The sequence below is a fragment of the Chiloscyllium punctatum genome, chromosome 3, assembly GCF_047496795.1.
Source record: "Chiloscyllium punctatum isolate Juve2018m chromosome 3, sChiPun1.3, whole genome shotgun sequence".
Taxonomy (NCBI): domain Eukaryota; kingdom Metazoa; phylum Chordata; class Chondrichthyes; order Orectolobiformes; family Hemiscylliidae; genus Chiloscyllium; species Chiloscyllium punctatum.
Window position 1 is genome coordinate 141,658,622 of NC_092741.1, and position 21,109 is coordinate 141,679,730.

The following is a 21,109-nucleotide window of genomic DNA, read 5'->3' on the forward strand; positions in this document are numbered from 1 at the left end:
AAGGATGTTGCCTGGACTCAATGGTCTGCGTTATGGGGAGAGGTTGAACAAGCTAGGACTTTTTCTTTCTTTCTTTCGTAGTAGACCAAGGGGAGACCTTGTAGAGGTGTATAAGATTATAAGAGGCATGGATAGAGTGAATGCACTCAATCTTTTTCCCAGGATTGGGAAATCAAGGTCTAGAGGGGATCAGTTTACATTTAGAGAGGAAGGAATAAAAGGCAACCTGACAGGCAACTTTTTTTACACAGAGGATGAGTACGCAAATGGAATAAGCTGCCAGCAAAAGTGGTTGAGTTGGGTACATTAACAACATTTAAAAGGCATTTGGATAAATACATGGATAGGGAAGCATTAGAAGGATATGGGCCAAGTGCAGGGAAATGGCGTTAGTGTGGATGGACATTTTGGTCAGCATGGACCGGTTTGGGCCAAAGGGCCTGTCTCTGTGCTGTAGGACTCTATGTCTCTAAGATTGTATATTGAATGGCAGACCGTGGGAACATTTTCCTGCTCTTACTTAGGTTTTTGTGTTCCGATAACATGATGCAGTTTGAAGCAATATGTACTATATGCATTCTCTTTTATTTATTTTTCTAATCAACCCATTCAGAAACGTTATTCTACACCTCTTGAATCAGGGCCTCTCACCCCAAGGGTAGGGACACTACCACTGTGCCACAAGACAGCCTCCTACCCAATCTTTTATTTAAGTTCAAGAATTGAAATATTGCTTGGTAAATGCATCAATTCCTTCAGTCAGCAATATCTAGCAATCTATGACCTGCGCACAAATCTGCAAGTACTGTGAGAATTCCTGTAAAAACCTTTTTTTTCAAAGTTCTAAATATGGAACAGCAGACGGTTATGTTATATTATACTGTTCAGAATGTACAGTGGGTCGAACATCATTTTCTGCCTTGTTCTCTCTAAAAACTCTAGCTTTGGTTGTTTCTCAACAGGCTAATCATTTTTAGTGGGATACCAAGAATTGCTGTAATGTTGTAGATGTTGTTGTTCAAATGGGATATTTAAGTTTCTGGACATTTTTGATGTATATAAGTGGGCAGTTCTGTCAATTCTCCAGTAAGGATAGGAACAGTGAAAAACCACTCCTGAGTGCGACTTGTAATGTTTTCCTTTATGCAAATTAAATTGTAGACTTGCTAGATTGCTTTAACACAGTCCTAATTTGAATGAAAACAAGACGTCCTGTTCTGGGTTCTCAGGATCTCTGAAAATATCATACATTAGTTCATCTCGATGCAAATTGGACTCATTTGCATACACTTCCCAAAGAGCAAATATGCCCAGAGGTTCAAAGAATATGGGTCAGGCTGTGACAGATAGCTCAGAGTTGGTGCAGCACTGAAAACTTATTCACTTTACACTTCTGTGGAAGCAAATAGGTCAACCTTACAGCAGATTGCATTGAGTGATCTGTAATATGATTGATTTGAAGGAACCTAACTATTAAATGACTCAGTTTTTAAAAAAAATTGTTCTCAAGTATGACAGTACTGAGGCAAAAGGAGGAGGAACTGTCAGTACAGATAAAAGTGGTTTGAGAGGGTGCCTCACCTTTTTACGATCATTAAATACCTACCTTGCCTACTTCATCCACTTTACATTCAGACTATTCCAAATCGTAGCAGCATCTTTTTCCTACTATCTATTCTTTATTGTTACCAAAGAAAAGATAAGAAGTAATTCTTAACAAAATATACCGCGTTACATACAACAGAGACATTGTATTTCTGGGTTAACTTGATACATCTATTGGTTTCAGAAATCAAATCAAATTTCTTGTTTTTCAAGTTAGCCTTGTGCAGTGGGCAAGGTAATTAGGGGGAATTAACTGCATGGAAAGCATACTGGTACAGGAAGGGTGGGAAGAATTAGGTGCACTGGTGTTACCTTCCAGTGTTTTACAGAACTGTTCCAACTGTAAATCAATGCCAGCACCTGATTCATCGGACATCTATTTTAATTCTCAATGACTTATCAGCGGAATAACTCTAAAGGAGGAAGAAACTGAGGTAAGATTTATAATATTTTGTTTGTTTCAAGCAAGCAGACAGGCTGGTCTTTCTAAGTGTTTTCCCCTTCAAAATGCAATGAATTAATCTCCTGGTTACATAACACTGAATTAATTGTCAGTTTGTCCAATGAGACTGGCTCCCTTGGAGTTTGTGCCAATGGCAGTCTGACTGATTTTCCTGGAAATAGTTCATGAGAGCCCCCTACTGGGCAGCTGTAGTCTCTGCAGTGTACAATAATAAAGAACAATTGATCTTCCCTTAAATATATATCTGCATTTTGAATGGCCCTAATTGTTTTTACTTTAATGCTTTGTTTTTAAATTATTAAAGGGTGGAGTAGGACTCTTTCCCCCTGCTGTTTGTTCTTTATTTGTCTGTCACTCATTGCCATTTATGTCCTAATTTGCAAACCTTTGAATGTTTTGGCTGCTGCCCTCCACATTCCTGATGAAAGACTTATGCCCAAAATGTTGACTCTCCTGCTCCTCGAATGCTGCCTGACCTGCTGTCCTTTTCCAGCGCCACACCTTCTGACTCTGATCTCCAGCATCTGCAGTCCTCACTTTCTCCTAGTCAAAATAATGAAAGTTGATAAAATGTAGCATTTCAGTAAAATATCACTCACAACCCATAGAAGTTCAAAGAATGAGTGGCTTAAGCAATAGTGGCATTCTGACACGGATGTTTATACAGGAGGCCAATGAAGCATCATCACTTACATAACATGGATCAGGTACGATATTGCAAATGCTTTTCTGCTTTCACAGATGGGCAGCAGTTCAGGGAATTTGCAGTTTTATTTTGGGTCAATGTCCTGGGGGTCTTAGCAAATGCTTTGTGTAAAATTACACTGAAAAGCATTATTGCACACTGACTCTCCTTATCCGGTTTTAGTGGCCTAGGCCAACTCTGGTTTTCTCCAGTTGTGTTTCTAACTGTGTAAATAATGGGTTACCCCAAAGTTTGGGAGAAGATTTGTAGCTCGGGTGCTTGTTGTTGTGGTTCTGTTCGCCGAGCTGGGAATTTGTGTTGCAAACGTTTCGTCCTCTGTCTAGGTGATATCCTCAGTGCTTGGAAGCCTCCTGTGAAGCGCTTCTGTGATGTTTCCTCCGGCATTTATAGTGGCCACTATAAATGTCGGAGGAAACATCACAGAAGCGCTTCACAGGAGGCTCCCAAGCACTGAGGATATCACCTAGACAGGGGACGAAACATTTGCAACACAAATTCCCAGCTCGGCGAACAGAACCACAACAATGGGACACCCCCCATGACCCAGAGGCTGCTGCTATACTTTTGGCAAAATGTTGCTTTTCAGCTCAATGAAAATAGACAGGTAAATGTTACAGGTTACAGATGAATATTTTTAAGGAAAATAGGATCTGATTCTCTAATTGTTCAAACCAGTTTCCAATGCAAGTTCTAACCTTCAGTTTTAGTTGCAGATGTCCTCAACCCCTTTCGTATTATCTTCCTATTTTATTTTTGACCTGAGCCCAGTTTCCATTGACTAATTACATTTTATTTAAAATTGACAAAAAAAAGAAATATATCTATTAATTGTTTATTTTAAGCCCCAACTCAGCTAAACTAAAGATTCATTGCATTCTTGATAACTCTATCCTAGAATCCTAGAATTCCCTACTGTGTGGAAACAGGCCCTTTGGCCCAACAAGTCCACATCGACCCTCTGAGGAGTAACCCACCTAGACCCATTCCTCTACCCTATTACTCTACATTGCCCATGACTAATGCACCTAACCTACACATCCCTGAACACTATGGGCAATTTAACATGGCCAATTTACCTAAACTGCACATCTTTGGATTGCGAGAGGAAACCACAGCACCTGGAGGAAACCCAGGCAGACACGGGGAGAATGTGTAAACTCCACACAGACATCTTTGATGGAAGATTAGTCATGACCTCACTTATGCAGTGTAGCTAGGTTTCCCTTCGTCTACTGCAGGAGGTACACAAAATGATTAGGAGAGCTGCTAAAAAAAGTCCCATCAGACATCCTCTACACCAATGACACTTATTTTCCCCTCCACCATTTACCATCTCCACTCTTGCTCTCTGTGCCTTGTGGCACTGAAATCCTCATATCTGTCTGTCTTCTGGACTTAATCTCTACTCCCTGTCCTATTTCATTATGCTCACCTTCCTCATTATTCCTGGAAACTTCTATTTGCTTCCTACCTCCAAATATGAATTCCAAAATCTTGCCCTTGTTTACATCTCCTTTAATAAAATCAGCTTTCTTAACTGAGCAATCTCCTCCATAAGCTCATTGTACTGCAGTCTCAGTGGCATCACTTTGGTCTCACATTCTGCAACTATTTCCTTAAATTACATTCCTATCTAGCCTCTTTTTGGATGGCTTATTTAAAACATACCTTTTAAACCATGCTGTTAGCCCCCTTCTCAGACTTTCTTTTTACTACCACAATGTTTCTATGCTTGCCTCTGTGAAAAGCACCTTCTGTTGTACAGTTAAAGAGGCTTTACAGATGCAAATTGTAGCTGTTGAATATTTTATTTTAAAGTTACAAAAACAGGAGTGGTTTCTGACAAATGAATAAAAGAAGACAATGTGATATGAATTGCATTCTGTTAATTGTATAATCATTGTACTTAATTGTTATGTAGATGAAGGCATTTATTGGCATTTTAATCAAGCTTACATAGTTTAGTTGAGTCAGAGATACCCAGTGAAGAATGGTTACACCTGAAACGTTGACTTCTCTACCTCCTGAGTTGCCTGGCTTGCTGTGTTCTTCCAGCCTCCTGCTTGTCTCTCTTGGATTCCAGCATCTGCAGTTTTTTTGTCTCTAACCAGTGTATCCTGGCAATGTTGATTCTGTAAAGGGTAAAGACTGGCTCCAGTATCTTTTTAGTCAATTGGCTTTCTGAATATGACACATTGTTTCTTTTAAAAAATTAATATTTGTCATTTAGGTGTTAAATATTTGTATTTTAAGTTTGGCTAAAAATGTCTCAAAATGCTCCTGCTTGCTTACGAACTTTCTCTGTGTTTTGCCAAAAAATTTAAAGAATACCCAGAGGGTACCTGTGATTTCCTACTGACCAAACAATAGTAAAATTGAACAGTGTGCCATAGAAGTAAGTATTAATGGACTGCAAGATTTGGGGCACAAAATATGTTTGCGTAAATGTTTTTTGTTGCTAGTCAGTTAGTTGACAGAAAAATCAGAACAAAACACTTAGGATACTGAATTATACAATATGATGTATTACCTCATGACAAAGATTATACGTTTTTGGGACATTTCCAAGCTTAAGATAATGAAGCTATTGATGACAATATGGACACAGTACCATATCCGTGACAAAGTTCTGATGCTATCTCGTTCTAGGTCTCAACAATGATCCTATTCACGCAGATTAGTTGTGTGTAGATGTTAGTTTTGCAGGGGTTGGCCAAGTTTGAATTGATAGCAGAGGGTAGTTTGTCCAACATTGTTATCAAAATGTGGGAAGAGTGGATTCTGAACATGAGTTTCTTAATAGAGTCATAAAGATGTATAACAGGGAAACAGACCCTTTAGTCCAACTTGCTCATGCTGACCAGATATCCTAAATTAATCCAGTCACATTTGCCAGCATTTGGTCCATATCTCTCTAAACACTTCTTATTCCTATACCCATCCAGATGCTTTTGAAATGTTGTAATTTTATCAGCCTCCACCACTTACTCTGCAGCTCATTCCATTCACCCGCTGCATGAAAATGTTGCCCCTCAGGTTCCTTTTAAATCTTTTCCCTCTCACCTTAAACCTATGCCCTCTAGTTTTGAACCCTCCCACCCTGGGGAAATGACCTTGTCCATTCGCTGTTTCAATGCCACTCATGATTTTATAAACCTCTATAAGGTCACCCCGAAGCCTAGGCAAAATAGCCCCAGCCTATTCAGCCTCTTCCTACAGCTCAAACCCTCCAATCCTGGCGACATCGTTGTAAATCTTTTCTCCACTCATTCAAGTTTTACAATGTCTTTCCTATAGTAATAGTAAATTATCATTTCTATATTTATCGATCTACACAAGTGTTTAACATACCAACCAGTTAACAGTATGCAAGACTATTTTTAATATACATAGGTTTTCATGTTGTCATTTTGACTGGAGTGCATTTAGTCAATTTCATTACAAAGCTGTTATTATTAATTGGAATTCTGAATCAAAAATAAGGGAAATATATCTGTTTGTGGAAAATCAATTGCCTTTTGGCACCTCTGTGCAATTTTTGAGTCTGCCTGAACTTCTGCAATCGGTTTTGGGAGACATCTGTGCACCTGACGGTTGTATCAGGTTTTGACGTGCTAATATGTTGTCAAATACAAAGAAAAGGATTTGCACAGCATTCAGCAGAGGGCACCATATACTGCAAAGGAAAAGCAAACAGTAGGCCTTCCTGTGGCAGATATGTGAAAACATGTTGCATGTTTTTAACTATCTGGTGCAATGTTCCATATATAATAGAAGCAATTAGGAGTGTGAAGTCATAAAATGACAATTGAGCAATAATTTTACCTTTGGCTGTCATCTTTTATCTGAAATTAACCTTGGCTTAGAGACAAAGGCTGCTTTTTAAAAAAAAATATCACACCACTATCTCTGACAGCAAAGATGGTGCACAGAATGTTTGAAGGATCTGATTCGACAGCCTGTATTTCCTTTTTAAAAGGCCTGATGTTTTCACTTTTTTACGTACTGCAACTGCCCTATTAAGGCATAATATTAACTTCTATTAAGTTAGAATAGAATACCTACAGTGTGGAAACAGGCCCTTCAGCCCAACAAGTCGACACCGACCCTCCGAAAGTAACCCACCCAGACCCATTCCCCTACCCTAATATCCTCTAATTAATGCATCAAGCCTACACATCCATTTAGCATGCACATCTTTTGATTGTGGGAGGAAACCAGAGCAAACAGACACAGGGCACTACACACAGACAGTCACCCAAGGCTGGAATCGAACCTGGGTCCCTGGCACTGTGGGGCAGCAGTGCTAACTACTGAGCCACTGAGCCACTCAGCCACCACATTCAGCATATGGGTGCTGAAAAACCTGTAGCCTGATTGCATCCAGTGCAATGGGCTCCCCAGCATTTCCCTCTCTCAGATTTCTACATTATTATTGGACATTCTCTAGTTGTCCTGAGAAGGTGATACTGGGCCATCTTCTGAACAGCTGTAGTTCATACTTTAATGTTGGTCCCTCAATGAGATTCGGTAGGTGAGCAGCTTAAAATATTTGGACTTAGGATAATTCGCTGAGAAACTCTTGCAGTGATGACTCAGGACAGAGTTAAAAATCACACAACACCAGGTTATAATCCAACAGGTTTATTTGGAAACACTAGCTTTCGGAGCACTGCTCCTTCATCAGCTGATTGTGGAGTTAGATCACAAGACAGAATTTATAGCAAACAATTAGTGTCATACAGTGATATATTGTACAATCCTGGATTGTTCAGTATATCACTGTTTACAATCCAGGTTTGTTCAATAGATCACTGTATGACACTAATCTTTTGCTATAAATTCTGTGTCTTACAATCTTATACTCCACAACCACCTGATGAAGGAGCAGCGTTTCAAAAGCTAGTACTTCTAAACAAACCTGTTGGACTGTAACCTGGTGCTGTGAGATTATTAACTTTGTCCACCCCAGTCCAACACCAGTTCGTCCACATCATGACTCAGGACTGGATTGACTGGCTTCTGACATGAAAAACTGTTCCTCTTTGCAGCAGGTCTGACTGCAGCCAGTTTTTTATCTTCATATTTTACATCGACATCAGCATTGCTAGGACTCCTTGGTACTGTACTTGTTCATTTGCTGTCTTAATGTTGTCTAACTGTGATATAATGGCCTACATTGCTAGGTCGATGTGGAGAAATTTTCCACATTACCAGTTAGATGTTCTGGTTGAGGGAATGAAGCAGGTGAAAGAATGATGCTGAGACAAGAGTAAACTCTGAGATTAAACAATGGTCACCTGGGAGCAGGAACTGAGGTAGCTGAGTTCATTCTCTGAGCAGATTAACAACAAATACTACACACAATTAGGTAGTGCTGTAGAACAGAGAGACCTAGGGGTTCAGGTTCATAACTATCTGAAGTTTGTGTCACATGTCGACAGGGTGGTTGAGAAGGAATTTCATTTTTGCCTTCATTGTTCAACTTTTGAGTATAAGAATTGGGACGTCATGTTGAGTTTGTTCAGGACATTGGTGAGGCCTCTTCTGGTCACCCTGTTAGAGGAAAGTCATTATTAAGCTAAAAATCACACAACACCAGGTTATAGTCCAACAGGTTTAGTTGGAAGCACACTAGCTTTCGGAGCGATGCTCCTTCATCAGGTGGTAGTGGAGGGCTCAATCCTAACACACAGAATTTATAGCAAAAATTTACAGTGTGATGTAACTGAAATTATACATTGAAAGATTGATTGGGAAGCTGTTGGTTTCCCAGGTTCCCTCACATCTTTTAAAAAAGGTGCAAGACATGAAAGATGCTGATCCAAATAGAACTGAACTGATTATCTTAAATTGGTTGTCAAATAGCTATTACCTGCCCAATTGCAGAATCACAACTCATAGCAGATGTTTTATTTTGGACTTTGTAACATTTAAAAGACATCTGGATGGGTCAATTGGAAGAGTTTAAAGGAATATGGGCCAAATGGTGGCAAATGGAACCAGATTAATTTAGAATATCTGATCAGCATGGACTAGTTGGACTGAAGGGTCTGTTTCTATGCTATACATCTCTATTACTCTAAGACTCTAAGTGTGTTGGGGGAGGATGCTGGTTGAATTCAGTCTGTAGTCTACCTGTTATAAGAAACCAAGGGAGCATGCTGTTAGATTTGAACAGCCTGTTGTTGGAATGTACGTTCTATGTGCTCAGCAACACATCAGTACTGAAGTTTATCCACAAGGGTTTTCAGTTCTGTCATAGGCAGGACTGTAAGTACAGAATGTGATTTAACTCTTCCAAGGGGCATGCAGGTCAATGTCTAAAGTGTGTTGAAAAATCATTGCATATCTGAGCTAAAGATTCAAAGTCTAATTTTATAATGTAGAAATCTAATGTATAGAGTCACACTAGCTTGGATTGTAAAATTGGAGCTACAATCTTTGTCAGTGCAATCTCTCTCCTAATGAAGCTCTGTGTTGCAAATGGAACCATGCAAAATTAACCTTTTCATTTCCTATATTACTGAAGCTACATTACAAAATTTAATGTAGTTACGTGATGATCAAACTACTCTACTGCTTTACTCCTTTATCATCAACTTTGCTCAGAAACCTTACAATAACTGCTTCCTGTTACAGATTTTCATCTCAGTCAACTGTCTGAGCACAGACTTCTCATCTCAAAAAGGAGTCAAAGGGCTGCCATTGAACATCCAGATTGATACGTACAGTTACAACACTCGAAGCAACAAACCCATCCACAGGGCCTATTGTCAGATTAAAGTTTTCTGTGACAAGGTACGCTGGTGGTCTCGGCGGCTTAATGTTATCCTTTTGTGGTGATATTTTGAAACAATAAATTGTGAAGTAAAACAATATCATGTAGCTAGTTTGCTCAAATTGCTAAATAGCTGTAAAGGTACATGTTACAGACATAAATTTGTGATAGGTCTCATATACAAGCAGTAAGGAAAAATTGACTGCATTGTTTATGGAGCAGCAGCATTTTATCCTCCACCATTTTAGACTTTGTGATTATGAGGTTTCGATGTAATGTTCACTCAAGAGTTTGTTCACAATCCTCCTTGTACCTGGGATTACATTGGCCAATTAGGAAAACATTATCTTCTGTTCCTTTAAATGAAACAAGTTGCTTCATTAATATTGGTACTTTGCAAAAATTCTTTTTCTTGGGGCAGGATTGATTCAAGTACCTGTACAACAGGGACTACATTTCTAAAAAAAGTGCTTCATTTTCTGTAAAGCAATTTGGGATGCCCTAAAGTTGTCAGAAGTGTAATATAAATGCAAATCTTTTTTTCATTAAATGTTTTGCACAAAATAAGTGTAGTGTATTGCAAAATAACAGGGCAGCCAATGAACAGTATGAGAGGTCGATTACACAGTTACAACATTGTGCACATTTCTCACAGCAGTGTGTAACAAAGAGTGTTGTATGGTGTTTATTAAGAGAAGAATGGCTTTTCATCATATTTACATTCTCAGATATTTGAAGAATAAATGAGAAATGCACTTTATTATTCACAATTGGTTAAGCCACTGTTGGAATATTGCATGCAATTCTGGTCTCCTCCCTATCAGAAAGATGTTGTGAAATTTGAAAGGGTTCAGAGAAGACTTACAAGGATGTTGCCAGGGTTGGAGGGTTTGAGCTATAGGGAGAGGCTGAACAGGGTGGGGCTGTTTTCCCTGGAGCGTCAGAGGCTGAAGGGTAACCTTACAGAGGTTTACAAAATTATGTGGGGTAAATAGGAGAAAGTGAAGCAAATTCTGGAGATCAGAGCTGAAAATGTATTGCTGGAAAAGCACAGCAGGTCAGGCAGCATCCAAGGAGCAGGAGAATTGACGTTTCAGGCATGAGCCCGAAGAAGGGCTGAAGAATTCCCTGAAGAAAGGCTTATGCCCGAAACATCGATTCTCCTGCTCCTTGGATGCTGCCTGACCTGCTGCACTTTTCCAGCAACACATTTTCAGCTATGAGGGGTAAATAGGTAAAGTCTTTTCCCTGGGGTCGGAGAGTCCAGAACTAGAGGGCATAGGTTTAGGGTGAGAGGGGAAAGATATAAAAGAGACCTAAGGGGCAATGTTTTCACACAGAGGGTGGTATGTGTATGGAATAAGCTGCCAAAGGAAGTGGTGGAGGCTGGTACAATTGCAATGTTTAAGAGGTATTTGGATGGGTATATGAATAGGAAGGGTTTGGAGGGATATGGGCCAGGTGCTGACAGGTGGGACTAGATTGGGTTGGGATATCTGGTCGGCATGGACGGGTTGGACCGAAGGGTCTGTTTCCGTGCTATACATCTCTATGACTCTATGACTGTAAATGCCAACCTTGTTTGAGTAACAGCCTCAGAGTCAAATTTGATATTATTTAGAAGAAATTTTTACCTATTGAAAATATTGTAAAGTTGGTGTTGAAGTTGTATTAGGACCACCAAACCTGATGATGCCATACAGTCACTGGGTGGATAATCAGTTCGTCTTGCACAAGGTTTTGATGGAGACAGACCTGATATAACTGGCTCCTGATGGTTAATTTGGTTTAATTTGATTTGATTTATTATTGTCACATGTACTGAGATACAGTGAAAAGTATTGTTTTACATGCTAACCAGACAAATCATACCTTGGATAAGGACATCAGGGTAATAGACCAGAATGCAAAATATAGTGTTACAGTTACAGAGAAGGTACAGAGAAAGATCAACTCTTAACATATGAGAGGTCAGTTCAAAAGTATGGTAACAGCAGAGAAGAAGCTGTCCTTAAATGTTTTGGTACTTGTTTTCAAACTTTTGTATCTTTTGCCTGGTAAGAGAGTATAATCGAGTTGGGAGAGGTCATTGATTATGTTAACTATTTTCTCGAGACAACAGAAAATGCAGACAAACTCAATGGAGGGAAGGCTGTTCACAACTCCCTGTAACTTCTTGCTTTCTTGGGCAGAGCAATTGTCATAGCAAGCTGTGATGAATCTGGACATGCCGAATTTCCTTCACCCTCTGAGGAAGTGAAGGCATTGGTGTGCTTTCTTGATTGTACCACCAGGTAAAAACAATGACTGCAGATGCTGGAAACCAGAGTCTAGATTAGAGTGGTGCTGGAAAAGCACAGCAGTTCCGGCAGCATCCGGAACTACTGTGCTTGATTGTACCACCAACCTGAATGGACCAGTATCGATTGTTGGTGATATTTACTCCTGGGAATGTGAAGCTCTTGACCACCTCAGTACCACTGATACAGACAGGGGCGTGTTCTCCACTTCACTTCCTGAAGTTGATGACCAGCTCCTTCATTTTACTGACATTAAGGGAGAGATTGCTGTCTTTACCCCATGCCACTAATCTGCCTGTCCCTTTCCTGTATTCTGTCTGTTTGAGGTCCGACCCACTACAGTGGTGTCATCAGCAGGTTTGTGAATGGAGTTAGAGCTGAATTTGGCCACACAGTCGTGAGTGTGTGTGGCATAAATTGCAGTTATGCCAGATGGCGATGTTAATTGTACCCATTGCTTCCTGCAATATGTTGCTCTTTGTTATACAAGACAATTAACTCAAGTGGTCCATCTTCTACCCCTAATAATTAGACAAGCCTTTCGACGCTCTTATGGTATAGTGGTAGTGTCCCTAACTCTGGGCCAGAAGATCCACATTCAAGTTCCAATTTTCATGGAAATATGCCATAATGTGTTTGAACAGATTGATTTAAAAATAATTTTAGGATGATAAATAGCAGCGAGCTACACAAACCACCAGCTACCAGCTCAAAGCTGAATATGATTGTCGTTGTTTAGGTTAATTGTAGTCAACAGAAATGCAGAAGTGGTGAGGTGTAAAATGTGCGGCTGATCCCATCGCACCCATCTTACATTGGTGTCCAAAGTTACATTTTCTCCCATTTGATTAAGGTATTCACCAACTAGTGCCTTTGCTTTGGCCTTAGACATACCACAAAAGTGAGTCACTTCCCTCTCCCCAAGTTTCTTTGAAAGTGTTCAGTAATCTAGAGCTAGATTTCTCAATGCAAGCATTGAATATTATTACAGTACATGACATGGGTATATTACCTTCTTATTTGCTTGCTGGTGTAATATTTTGCTAACTACTACAATGCTAGGGACTCTCGTGCAATGAAAACTTAGCCAGTACTTAGTTACAAATATCTCCAGTGGGATGAAGGTTCCTTCATTGTGCTGCGCCAATGTTGTTGCTGACCGAACCCCTGATAAGGGACATATACAAGGAGCAATACTGATGGCCAGGTTATACAGACATCCTGATGGAATGCTTGTTTTCTCTAATGCAATTAATCTTTGGAATAAAATTATGCACTTTCTTCCACCTGACATTGATTATGCAGGGTGCTGAACGCAAGATACGTGATGAGGAGCGAAAGCAATCTCGTAAAAAGTCCAAATCTAATGATGGCAGTTCTCATTTAAATACCTGTGAGTACTTAGGTATATAAAGAATACAAAACCTGCAGACTATGTGTAAATATTATAAAAATTGATGCTGCATCTGATGATAGATTTTTGACATTGCTGATTGATGTAGAGATTAATTTAATTTTGATTTTTGTTTTAAAAAGAGTGACAATGATCAGCATTCTGATAACAAAATCCTGTGAATTTTGTGAATACCTTTTTTTCAAATTAACATTATTTAGATTTGCTGTATTTTTCAAGTCTTTGAAACATAGGATAAAGTTCCCTAAAAATGGGGTCCCTGCTGAAATGGGCATTGGGGCAGGAATCTATAGGAGTTTCAGTTGGTTTTCCCAGAGCTCTGAACAACATGAACAGCCAGTCACCACGTTTGTGGCTTATCAGAGAGAGGTCGTGATGTCATGTCAAATTTGTCGAAGCAAAAGTTTCGAATTAAAGGTACTGCACTGTGAGTTATACAGGGTCCCCAGCATTTGGGCTTTTGAGGCCACAGCACCTCAGTGATGGAGAGGAGACCTGGAAAGGTTGTCCCTGGAGCATTGGTGTTCAGACATAACATGAAAATTGATTCTCTGCCCGTGGACCTTGTGATTGGAGTTTCACCTCCTTTCACTTGGATCTATGTGACCACTGCCATGTGCATATGACTGAGAAAATTCCTGTTAGTGCTTCTCCTGCTGTTTCAAAAGGTAAAGCCTGAATAAGCTACTATCATGAAGGTCAGTAGTGGAGAATAAGCTGAAGATTAGTGAAGTGCTTTTACAGAGGAAGCGACTTACGAGCAGTTGACAATCAGCAGTTGGTCATGCATTGAGAAGGAGTGCTGTGAACAGCAACCCCTCTCATGGCCAGGACTGGAGTTCTTCAGTTTCATTGCTTGGAAATTTCCCAGCTTGTCAGTTTCGTTAAAGAAGTTCTTTCCATTGTGCAGTCACTTCAGTGAGCCTGGCAAATCATTGAAAGCTTAATGAAGAGGTGCAGAGGCTGTTAGACCTGAACCCTTGATTAAAATAGTAATTACAGGTCGTTCTGCTATAACACGCACTTGTTAACGTGAATTCGCTGTAACACCATTGTCGAACTGAAAAAGCGTGAACTTTTAAAACATCTGTTGGCTACAATGTGATTACATCACCAACACTTTAAGTGCAACTTTTCTGTAATGCAGTGTTGTACATGAATGCAACCATCGCGTTATAGAAGAACTACTTGTAATTACTACTTAAATATTTAAGTGACTTAATCGAAAGCTGCATGGAAGTTCCCCACTTGCTTTCAAATTTCTCTGGATGAAACATGGAAGTGGATGGGATATTTTCAGGATTCTGATCCGTTGTCATTTCTTGGTGGGGATTTACTTCCCTGATCACACCCAGACCCACCTCCTTTTGTCTGTTAAAGCTCCCCTGATATCTTTGGTTTCTGTACCATTTGGAATAATTAGTGATTTTGAATATTTCATTAATGTATAAGTATAAGTATTGTATAAGTGATGAATGTAGCTGGCATTTCAATTCTTGTACATAAGTTTCAAAAATGTGATGGTCCAAAGATAAGGAAATTCCTATTATTTATAAGAAATCCTTTTACAGATACAATCTTATCACCAACCAACTTCTGAGTAATGGTTAGAGTGGCGCTGGAAAAATACAGCAGGTGAGGCAGCATCTGAGGAGCAGGAAAATCGACATTTTAGGCAAAAGCCCTTCAGCAGTCCTCACTTTTGCCTAATGTTTGAGTAATGACCAGTTATGTTCATGGAATGGCAGGAGCTAATATTTAATCATGAAGACTTCAAATTTGCCAGTTGATTTTATATTTTTAAAACATTCAACCACTGTCACTTTCAATAGATAATGGATCAAATCTGAAACATTGCAAATCATCACTTCAGCCGTTGCACAATCCTTTTTTAATATTCTCATTCTGTGATTCCTATTTTCAGTCCAGGACCAAAAATTACAGCTGATCCCCAACTACAAGCAGATGGAGGCCACGATCTTCAAGTCCATTCCTGACCTCGTCACTCAACCAGTTCTTTTCATCCCTGATGTCCAGCAACGAGCTGTTCATGTACGTCTCACCTTCAGCTTGATATAAGCTTATTTGATGGCTCTCTTCTGTACGGTTCTGTGGTGGTTTTGTGACTGTGCTACACCAGAATGAAGCAATTCTAGCACTGTACTAATACAATGCATCACCTGACCACACCACAGCACACCTTACTTTTTCAAGGCAAATAGCACAGAATGGCTTCTGACATTCTCTCTCTGTAGTGGGGTATAAACAATATGTTTTTGATAAAAGAAGAGTTGACTGTTAGTGGTCCATGTTTCATCTATAAATATTGCTCACAATTAATATTTGCATGTAGAATTTGCCATTTTTAATTGATCATGTATTCTGTTTTATGTGATATTCTCAAATGTAAAAAGAAAATTCTTTTGTCTAAAACTACATAATTTATTTACACTACTTTGAGGGCGCTTAAAATCAGTTGAAGTCCACTTCTCAAATCAACCTAATGTTATCTGCATGTAGCCCCTTAGCAACATCATCTGAATAGACAGCAACAATTTCGACATAAATGCTGATAATATCCAGCCTTAACTCACTTCAATGTTTCTGAACCCTCCCAATTCTCTAAATTTGCAAACAGGTTATCAGAGTTCTGGTATTGGATAAATAGAAATTTCCTCCAGCTAAATATTGGGAAAGCCAAAGTCATTATCTTCAATACCCCCAACAGAATCCATTCCCCAGCCATGGATTCCATCCATCTCTGGGGCAACTGTTTCAGATCGTTAAGATTGTTTGCAGTTTTGGTGTTCTTTAATCTTGAGATGAGCTTGGAACACACATCCATGCCATCATGAGAACTGTCAAATCACCACCTCCACATTTTCCCCACCTCAACTCCATTACTAGATTAGATTAGATTAGATTACTTACAGTGTGGAAACAGGCCCTTTGGCCCAACAAGTCCACACCGCCCCGCCGAAGCGTAACCCACCCATACCCCTACATCTACATCTACCCCTTACCTAACACTACGGGCAATTTAGCATGGCCAATTCACCTGACCTACACATCTTTCGACTGTGGGAGGAAACCGGAGCACCCGGAGGAAACCCACGCAGACACGGGGAGAACGTGCAAACTCCACACAGTCAGTCGCCTGAGGCGGGAATTGAACCCAGGTCTCTGGCGCTGTGAGGCAGCAGTGTCTGCTGCTTATACCTTCATTAACTTTTCCACTGCTGGGCATCACTCCTCCAAAATACTGCGGATCAGTTTCTAATGTCCATAACTTTGAGGTCATCTAAAACTTACCCATCCAATCCAGTGCTTGCTTACCTACTTTATCTCCCAGTAAAGTAATACCTCCACTTTAGAATTCTCACCCTTGTTTTCAAGTTCCTCCATAGCCTTAGCTTATCCCCCAAGCCTACAATGCTTCAAGATCTCATTGCTCTTCAAACACCAGCCAGTTAAATATCCCCAATTTTAAATACTTCACCATTGGAACAGTATGTTTAGTGGCTTAGGACTAAGATCTAGGATTTTGTTTCTACACCTCTTCACTTCTTTTCCCTCTATTGAACTGCTTAATATGTATCTTGTTGCCGAAATGCTTTGTTATCTAACCTAATTACTCTTTGTAATGTACTGTTTTTATAATGCTGCTGTGAAATACCTCAGGTTTTTTTTAATGTTAAAGGTACTATGTTGTAGGCTGTGGTTGTTGCAATCTCGTCAATCTTTTATTTAGTTAATTGTGCAGTCATGGATTGTTTGGTGGAAGTAGGCATATTGACATTAAATTTCTTACAGTTGTGATTTTGTCTTCAACTCTATCTTTTCACAGGGATTCCCTGTTGGAGCTGATGAGCTTGAAGGCGAGGGGTAGGTTTGATCTTTGTTTAATTTTGATCCTTTTTAAATTTTAAGCTTCATGCCAGTATTGTAATGATCCTTGAAGGGGCCCATAACTTTAAGAGATATTATCCCAACCGACCAAAATAACCAAAAGATATTATTTCCCAATTTTCAGACTTGGTAACAAGCTAACTTCAACATAGATTAAACGAAGCAGCATAAGAACTAGAAGCTGCATCCCCTCAACCTTGCTCCACCATTTAATGTGATCATGGCTGATCTCATCTTAATCTCAACTCCGCTTTCCTTCCCACTCTTTGTAACCCTTCACTCCATTACTCATTACAAATCTGTCTATCTCCTCCTTAAATTTACTTCATACACTGGCATTCTGAGGCAGTGAATTCCACAGATTTGTGATTCTTTGAGAGAAGGAATTTCTCCTCTTCTCTGTTTTAAATCTGATACATTTCTTAGCAGACAACAAATACATCAAATTTTAAAAATCCTTCCTAATTAAGTAACGTAACTAAAATATCTTTTATTACATCTGTGTACTTTACACCATGCTACCAGCTGACATGTTATATTTGCTATGTACATGTTGTATTTACGGTGTACATGTGGTATTTGCTGTGTACATGTTGTATTTGCTGTGTACATTTGGAATTTGGTGTATATCAGCTAATGGCTGGGGTGGAATGTTGTCACCAATCCTCCTTTCTGCATTGGATCAAAGAGCTTATTTGGTTAAAGGTTTCTGGGTAATCCAAGATGGTGGGCATGGAAAATCTGTGGCTGAAAGAGCTATTCTTTTATTTTTGAGGTATTTTCAGTGTTGGAGCTGATTTCTGGCAGTAGTAATTGCTGTTTTATAATCTGTTGCATTGTTTTGGAATTTTGGGAAAGCAAAAGATCAAAACAACAGCACTTTAAAAAGGAGGAAGAGAGACAAAGTCAGTGCTGAATGGGTGTATGAACAGGAAGGATTTAGAAGGATATGGGTCAAATGCTGGTAAATGGGACTAGATTTATTTACGGCATCTAGTTAGCATGGATGAGTTGGACCGAAGGGTCTGTTTCCATGCTGTCCATCTCTGTGACTATAACAGTGGCAGTGGATGAACTACTAGTGAATCTTAATGAGAAAAAGTAATTTTCTTAAGATGTAGTTTATTGTGTGATAGTAATAGGTACAAGTTCTATTGGCTAGTTAAAATCAAAAACTAAAACTATCAGGAGTGGATCTTGAGATACAGTGATAGTGCTCCTACCTCTGGACTCGAAGCTACAGGCTCAAGACCTAACAGCCTCAGATGTGTGCCATAGCATGTCTGAACAGGCCGATGAAAATATAGAACGTTATCAGGAGTCACAGATGACACGTCTCTGTTTGTTGAGATCTCAAGCTAGATGTTCCTTTTTTCCACCCAAAACTGTGTGACATTGTTAGAATGAGTGAACCTTAAGACACTCTCCACCATTAACCCATCCAAAACCATTACCTTAATCAATAGCTCTTACAGAAACTTGCCCCAGCACGAATCAGTGCTCTTAGCAATCATGTGAGAGAAATAAAAATGGGAACATTGAAAGGATTAAAAATAGTATAGATTGAGAACTGGCTGAGGATTATAGTGCAGATCAGATAGATTGGGGCATTACACAAGTACCCCTAACAGGTTTACCAACCAGTTTTATGAAGATCATAACTTAATTTTCTCCTTTTCAGTCTTCTAACTGCTTGCAAATTTAAGTACTTCTTATTTGTGATGCTGATTTAAAGATGTAGGAATATTGTACTTATAAGTGGGCATTGCAATGTTTGAAACATTTATACTGAATCTTCTCTATTTTTCATTCTGATCATGTATCTGGAACTAGATAAACAGGTTTAGATTTTATTTCCAAATGTTGCCAATCAAGCAAGTGGTGCAGCAGAGTTGTAAGGCTGTAGGCTGTTCTTAAACTCTTACATTCACACGAAAGAGAAAAAGAATTGAGAACTAGGAAAGCAAGGTTGGCAATTTGTTTGGCTTTTTGGTCTGTATGACAGATGCAGCAGTTAGCAAAAGCAGTCGTTGAGAGGAGTTGCTTTAAAACCGTAAGATATTAAGTAGGAATTTCTCTAACTTTAATTGTAACTGTACAAAAACTTTACATGACAAGTTTCCTCAATGATTCAATTATCTAAGCAATAGTCTCTTGAGTTTCCTTCTTCCCATGTTTGTCCAAAATACTTTGTGATGCTGTCACTTTGTAAAGAAACCTCTTGCGCCTAGGATACCATTTGGCAAGATAAAACACACAGCACGTTTTTCCATAATAAAAGCAGTAAATCACAGAGCAAATGTCAAGCCATGTGTCAGACCACCTCATTTTTCCAGGCTCAGGAATTGTGCTTTTGCATTTACTGACTGTAAAAGTTGACCTCCCACCCTACTTTTCAGCTGCAACATGTTATGCTCTCAGCAGTGGGCCTCATTATTTAGTTAGAGAAGTGTATCTTTAACTACTACTACCTAATAACTGCCACAATATTCAAGCAGGATATGGCTGTATTGCAAAGATATGTGGAACTTGAAGCCTTATTCACTGTTTGTGTTGATTGCTGATGACTCTTCCAATGGTGACCACCTGCACCAGCAATTTATTTTTATACTTGCATTAGACAATCCTATTTTTTAAAATAGTTATAATTTGCGATTTTTATTAAGACTTAGATGAGAGAGAGAGCGATGTGTCTAGGTTTGCTGATGATGTGAAGCTAGGTGGGAATGCAAACTGTTCAGAGGCCACTAGCTGCAAAGAGCCAAAGGCAAGTTAAACAAGAAGGTAGATGGAGTATGACATAAGGAAGTGTGGAGATGGTCTCTTTGGTTGTAAGAATAGAAGAGTAGAATATGGTTTAAAAGGCTTAAGATGTGTAAATTTGATGTTCGGTGAGGTTAAAATGAGTGCACATAAGGAACTTTTGCCTATATTGCAAGAGAATTCACATTAGCCTGTATTGCAAGGGGATTAGAATTCAGGCGTCAATAAGTCTTGCTAGTTGTACAGGTGAGGCCATGTCTGGAACGCTGTGTGCAGTTTTGATTTCGATATGTAAGAAAAGATGTACTTGCATTAAAGACTGTACATGGGTGCTTAACTAAATTGGTCCCTGGAACAGGGGATTGAAGACGGAGTCAAAGCCACAAATAAGCCTGAGCATATTGAACGGTGGCTCAGTGGTTAGCACTGCAGCCTCACAGCATCAGGATCCCAGGTTCAATTCCAGCCTTTGGTGACTGTCTGTGTGGAGTTTGCACATTCTCCCTGTGTCTGTGTGGGTTTGTTCTGGTTTCCTCCCACAGTCCAAAGATGTGCAGGTCAGGTAAATTGGCAATGCTAAATTGCCCATAGTGTTAGGTGCATTATTCAGAGGGAAATGGTTCTGGGTAGGTTACTCTTCGGAGGGTCGATGTGGACTAGTTGGGCCGAAGGGCCTGTTTCCAAACTGTAGATGATCTAATCCTCTTACTTGCACCCTAACGTTCTTGGATTTTTTTTAACCATCTATTCATGAAGACTAATCTTCGTGTACATAATTGACATGGATTCTCACTCTGCCATTTAGACAAACTCAGTCCACTTTCTATAACTAAGAAGTTATTACCAACCTCTGCTCTATATTCATATTTATTAGATAGGGGCTGTCCTCTCTGCCATACACATTGCTTCTTTGAATGGTACTTTACTGGTGACACAGGTGACCATGAAAAAGCAACTGTTCATCTTGAAGTAATAGTCACTTCTACCCACTGGGTTTTTCTAGTACCTCAGATTACCAACACCAAAGGCATTTCTGGTTTAAGGTATTTTTGCTCCTTGCTGTTCTCTATATGTGCCTGTAATGGCCAAAGGTGAACAGGAAAAAAAAATTTCTGAAGGATCAAGCTGGAGAAGCTAATAGCACTGAATGCATTTTTAGGTCCACAAT

General features: G+C 39.5%; 1 protein-coding gene across 3 annotated transcripts in view; it reads left to right on the forward strand.

Annotated features, from left to right (window-relative positions):
• Window positions 1-21,109, forward strand: part of grhl1 (grainyhead-like transcription factor 1) — a 120,377-nt gene that overhangs the window by 82,920 nt on the left and 16,348 nt on the right. For all 3 annotated transcript variants that reach the window (XM_072561595.1, XM_072561614.1, XM_072561604.1), the window contains exons 10-13: window positions 9,417-9,575; window positions 13,161-13,248; window positions 15,194-15,321; window positions 17,117-17,154. In XM_072561595.1, coding sequence (XP_072417696.1) covers window positions 9,417-9,575; window positions 13,161-13,248; window positions 15,194-15,321; window positions 17,117-17,154 — 413 coding nt within the window. The remainder of the gene's footprint in view (window positions 1-9,416; window positions 9,576-13,160; window positions 13,249-15,193; window positions 15,322-17,116; window positions 17,155-21,109) is intronic.